The 6210-nt window shown below is 31.4% G+C and overlaps 1 protein-coding gene across 1 annotated transcript; it reads right to left on the reverse strand.

Annotated features, from left to right (window-relative positions):
• Window positions 1–5220: 5220 nt before the first annotated feature.
• LOC109341496 (36.4 kDa proline-rich protein-like) lies at window positions 5221–6000 on the reverse strand. The gene is made up of 2 exons (XM_019579427.1): window positions 5689–6000; window positions 5221–5535 (listed from the first exon to the last, which is right to left on the reverse strand). Exons 1-2 carry the CDS (start codon window positions 5998–6000, stop codon window positions 5221–5223), a joined length of 627 nt encoding a protein of 208 aa, XP_019434972.1.
• Between the last annotated feature and the right edge of the window lie 210 nt (window positions 6001–6210).

The raw sequence follows: 6210 nt of genomic DNA on the forward strand, positions 1-6210 counted from the left end.
AATAATGATTAAAAGATTTAATCGGCTAAAAAGCCTTTCAACACATACTCATTATGGATAATGAAGTAGTGGAGAGGAAATTTACAGGATACGAACGAGCCCCGAGATGTTGAGAGGGACGACGATGGAGGTGGTTCGTCAACAATGTCTTGAGGGTGAGTCTAGGTGAGACGTGTCCCTTGTATTCCTGGATGAGGTATTCTGTTAGATCGGACAGTTCTCACAATGCAAACTAGACGATCTCTGACAATCCCTCTTTGCAATCAGGATCAATGAGAGGGATGCCCAAAAAGTGTTTGATACGACACCGTCCTGAAATGTATAGTTCTTCGAAACAGATCGATCATATATCCTTGCGAGGAATAATTTTGGTGCGTTCAAATCGACTTGTTTTGGGACCTGTACTCTTGGTTATTTACGAATAGAATATTGGGAAAATATTGGTGAAAGGATGGATGAAACAAACATAACATTCATACATTGAGATTGTGGACTTTGATCCTCATATTCTGAGATTATAAAATCATTCATCATTGTGCATTTTTATAAGTGATGTATATATTGTGTTTATTATGCGTGTCTGTCTGGATGTGATATTTCGTGTAATTCCATGCCATCAATGAGTAATATTCATTAGATGTCTTACTCCATCTTCTTTCTGATGGATCGTTTTGCGAGGATTCGGAGTTACCGCATCTCGATGTCCCAGGAGGGGGCATGGAGGATTGAGGAAGATTGGTACACCTATACAAGCCCTTGCGACTTAGATCTGTGTAGGGTACTTTTTGATGTGTTGGATGTCTCAGCCTTTTGTGTAATTTCAGGTTGGGCGAATATTTCTTCTACCTTGTATTTTGGTTCAGATATATTCCGTTATTAAATGAAGATTTATTCAAAGTTATATAGTGTTATTGTTTAATACTATTAGGTAACGGTTTTTGATTTTCTGCAATGAATGTTACTTAAAGTGATGTCCCAAAAAAGAAACGAATATAAAGATGATAAGTTTACGTTACATTATTCAAAATAAAATTTACCCAATTTTGGGCATTATATTTATGGAGTAATTTTTTAGGCATTACATCTTAGATGCAATAGGATAATCAAGACTATACATTTTGTGGTTGAAAATTGGCTAATGAGTTGGTTTAATTTTAATTAAGTGATATTAGAAGATAATAAGTAAATTGTAGATCTCCTTTCCTAATTTGGGAGATGGTAGAGGTAATACTAATGAAAAAGGCCGCTTCTCAACCCAAATATAAAGAAAAAAGATTACACTGATTGCAATCATTCATCCAATTCTCAATCTAATATTTTCTTTATAATAATATTAACTTTTGTGAAAGCCTTTAATTCTAAATAAATGCCCGATAATGAAAATGAGATTGTTTTATGCTTTTCAATTCGTAGGTCTTTTTATTTCCTCCTACTTTTTTCTATGTGAGTATTGGATGAAGAAAATGCAAACACTAAAAATTTGGTCTTTAAGTATTCATTACATTTATAACATTGTGATGAGTTGAACTCATAAGATCGTTATTGTTAGACTTTTGCAAAGAAGCGAAACTCAACAAATACAGATTGATTGAGTAATCAATGTAGTATGGGTTAAGCAAATAAGTCTATTCAAATAGCATTTTAGACAAGCTAACTATATTACATATCTTCTTAGTAGTTTCCACATATATAAAACATATACAACTCGATTGATAAGTTTTACTTAATATTGAAATCAAACTTGACATTCAAATAATAGATGCAAGACATGTTACTTTATACAAGAGTGACAAGTTTGTTTGTTTATGTTTCCCCCTTTCCTGTTGTGGTATTGAACTCTAAATGTATTCTTTCAATTTTTCACTATGTGGAAGTTACAGAACATCGAAGATGGACCATAACTAGTGTGCTCTTTTCTTTGTTCATTGTCTCCTTTCTTATAAATATGTATAATGTTTTTTTATGATTTTTATGATTCAATTATTCTCGTAGTACATAGGTATACACTATATATAAATTAATATATGCACTCATACTAAGATTGTAATAATAAACGAGGTATAAACAATATTAAGAAATTTTCAATTTCGATTGTCACAATAAGAAATTTGGAATAGTTTTATATCTCCTTATTTTTTAAACCTAAGGTATTTTATGTGAAAATAATTTCAAAAATGCCACAACCTTTTTCGTCCTGGATCATTTACGCAACTAAGGTATTTTCTAGGATAATAATTTTGAAAATGTTATCTCTGTTTTTGTCGTTACTTTTAAATTAATTGACATATGTTCACAAGGTTAAGTAAATATTTTAAAGAAGAAAAACTATTTTTGAATATAGATATCGTACATCTAAAATCTATATAAACTAGTTTTGAAAATGGAAATTATTTTGTGTGATTCACCCGAAATTCACAATTTACCAAATGCTTGTCGAGAAGATGTGCAACTTGCTATGGTAGTAGAAAATATTTTCAAATAGATATCATGAAAAAAATTTAATTTAATTAATCTTGGAATGTTTTTAAAATGCGAACCTGTAGTGTAGTGTGATAGACTAATAATGATATTGCGTTTTGTTATTGGCAATTGTAATACTCTAAATTTTATGAAGGCAACTTTCTGTTTTTCGAAGTGTATATCCTTATGCATATTAATTTATTTTCTAATAATTACTAATTTCTAGACTATTTATAGATATAGGAATTATTTCAATTTTTATTAATTAAATTATAAGTTTAAAATCATTAAACAAACATTAAAGAATTTTTTGAGAGACTTAGTTAACTTTCTTTTTCTATTAGAGACTCAGTAATCTTTAGTACGCACATATATAAACAAAAAATAAATACATGTAGTCAAAGGACTAAACAAATATGAGATGAGGTGGACCTAACCATCACAGTCGACTTCAACTTCATATAGTCACATTAAATATTTTGCCACAAGACCTATGTGTCTTGGAGTAATACTACCTATCAGGAAAAACATTGCACTTTTGAGGTATACTTTATATTCATAAAAAATAGCTACAAAATTTAAAGACAAATGTTAACTAATATCCTAAAAATAGGAAGGATTTAAAAGTAAAAATAGTCTATAATAAAATAAATGTCTGGTCCGTTTTATATAAATCTTTTGAAGGTTTAGTTAAGTTCTTCTTATATGGCTTTTTCAAAATTTTATACACATGAACTAATTTTGAATTAGAAAAATAACCCTATTTATTAATTGGAAAGATAAAATCATTAACTAAATGACTGTAAATACAAATTGAATGAAGCCCCTTACATCGTCTTATGAAAACAAAGCATGAATTTAGTGTTGCAAAACTTAAAGTCGCATTTTCATGTATTGGTTCATATTATTTAATTTCAAAGTTGATATCTTAACTAATATTGACATTTATTAACATGACATAATATAAATAATAAATGAACAGACAAACATAAATGGAAAGATACATTCCTTTAGTATGCTACCTAGGTTTATTAAATAGTGGGTAATAAGTTCTATTCCTTAACATGTGCCACATGGCACAAATTAGAAATTTCCTTACAAATATAATACGTTTTTGTAACCAACATGATAACTACAACTGTTAGTGTAAGAGGCACACAACCCTTACAATAGGTAAAGTCTATAAAATATTATACAACAATAACAATGTACCATAGTAATGAAAGTTTAATATAGAATAAAATCTAGAATAGATTTTCATAATCGATCCTACGAATTTTGCATGTTTTGGAAATATCCAATGTTGTTATCACTTTAAATAGTATGAAGAACATCAATGTTTATATTATTACTAAAACATTCATTTCATCATTCATCTCTAATGTGATTTTTAATATGATTAATGGTAATATTCATATTTCGGAAAGCTCTTGCATTAGCTGCATCTCTCACTATATGTTTAAAACCTAACTCTAAATTTAAGAAAAGAGTAAGATTAGAAAAAAAAATATTAATCTTCGCCTTCTTAAACATTAAATACCATTCTATTGGCTTTTTACATGTTACATCATGAAGCTATAAATTAAATATTAGTAATTAGCATAACTCAACATGAAAAGTTTCTAAATTAGAAAGTTTCAAAAACAATTGTACCTTGACCTTGGATAATTATTTATAAACTAGTGCTAACTTTATCTATGATATTACTTATAGTTTGTGGGGATACCTTCCCCAAGAGGCCTTACTAGTTCTATTTTACAATCATATGCATTGTCTTTAAACTACTAGTTAGTGTCTTGTGTGTGTATTATCTCAGAATAGGAATGGTAATTTCACATTAATCTTGACAATATTGCATTTGAGAGCTACTTAAATGACCCAACATATATGTTGTACCCTATAATTGTGGTTGTTATATCATGGTTTTAGAGTTTGCAAAATTATCATCAACACCATTATGGTCATATTTTTTACATTTCCCATAATCTTTCTGTTATGATGGAAAATTATACATAATCGCAACCCATCGTAACCATTAATTAAAACAATTATTATTAAAATTAAATGACCTTCTTTTTCGATATCATATCCACCAACATCATTTTTATATTTATTGATGAATTAAAACTAAGTTCACCCTTGAACTAGTTAAATAATGACAAAAGATACTCTCACTTAACATCACAAAATTAAGAGGGACTTGTTCCAAGTATGAAAGACTATATATTTATTATTATTTTATATATTGCTTTGTCTGCCATACACTCAAAATTACAATGCATGAAAGGAAGTGCATATACATAAGAGGGGGCAATGCCCTTTATTAAAATTCCACAATACAGAAACAAAACCACACATTTAGTTCCTCTAAACAATAATCAAATACTTTGATGAACTTTCCCAAGGACGCTAATCGAGGATGGCATTATCTTCACACTTTCTATTTAGGCCCTACATTATTAGACACATGCATTTATATTTATTTCATGACTAACCCATTGATAAAATATAATATTAAGATTTTACAGGAAATGTACACTACTTATAGTATTTAATACAGAAAGGATGTCTCATAACATGAATTTTTGTTTCAAATTAGGATTAGATTTTAATTTTCATATAGTTAGTATAATAATTCGATGATAGTACAAAATATTTTTACCCTTGAGATGATGGTGGAGTGACGATCACCGGGATAGGAATGAGGGGTAGTAGATAGGGTTTCTTGCGACTTCACTTTGATGGAAGGTAAACGTCATTTTATTCGGATGGTTGTGGTGGAGATTGGGGCTCCTGCTCTTGCCCTGGAGATGATGGTGGAGTGACGATCACCGGGATAGGAATGAGGGGTGGTATATTGGGTTTCTTGCGACTTGACTTTGATAGAAGGTAAACGTCATTTTCTTCGGATGGTTGTGGTGGAGATTGGGGCTCCTGCTCTTGTCCCGGAGATGATGGTGGAGAAACGATCACTGGGATACGAATGAGGGGTGGTTTATAGGGTTTCTTGTGACTTGACTTTGATGGAATGTAAACGTCATTTGCATCGGATGGTTGTGGTAGAGATTGGGGCTCCTGCTCTTGTACTGGAGATGATGGTGAAGAGACAATCACCGGGATAGGAATTAGGGGTGGTTTATAGGGTTTCTTGCGACTTGATTTTGATGGAAGGTAAATGTCATTTGCTTCGGATGGTTGTGGTGGAGAGTGGGGCTCGTGCTCTTATACTTGAGATGATGGTGGAATGACGATCACCGGGATAGGAGAGAGGGCTGGTTTATAGGGTTTCTTGCGAATTAACTTTGACTGAAGGTAAATGTCATTAGCTTCGGATGGCTGTTGTAGAGAGTGGGGCTCGGGATCTTGTCCTGGAGATGATGGTGGAGAGACGATCACTGGGATAGGAATTAGAGGTGGTTTATAGGGGTTCTTGCGACTTGACTTTGATTGAAGGTAAACTTCATTTGCTTCAGATGGTAAACTAATGAATATTATGGCCAATGCAAGACAAACAGAACCTGGGACAAGTAGAGACCCCATTTTCCCCAACTTCACTTGAGAGTGGATTTTCATTATGCTCTTAACAATTCTAATGCTTTATATTTTATAGTTTTCTTATTTACCATTTAACATATACCAATCACCTTGGTAAATTTAGTTTTCACATGAGACTCACCCTGCTCGAAACATGTAAGGTTTCATAAAAACTTTTCTTTGAGTGGTGCATTAATATTATGTTTGACTTTGGGA

Source organism: Lupinus angustifolius, unplaced genomic scaffold, assembly GCF_001865875.1.
Source record: "Lupinus angustifolius cultivar Tanjil unplaced genomic scaffold, LupAngTanjil_v1.0 Scaffold_481, whole genome shotgun sequence".
NCBI classification, from domain to species: Eukaryota; Viridiplantae; Streptophyta; class Magnoliopsida; order Fabales; family Fabaceae; genus Lupinus; species Lupinus angustifolius.

Bases quoted from the DNA above. Each gene is read 5' to 3' on its own strand.
- LOC109341496 (XM_019579427.1), bottom strand. From the start codon at position 6,000: ATGGGGTCTCTACTTGTCCCAGGTTCTGTTTGTCTTGCATTGGCCATA. The intron at 5,536-5,688 runs GTATAAGAGCAC...GTACAAGAGCAG, and splicing joins TCATTCCACCATCATCTCAA to GAGCCCCAATCTCTACCACA.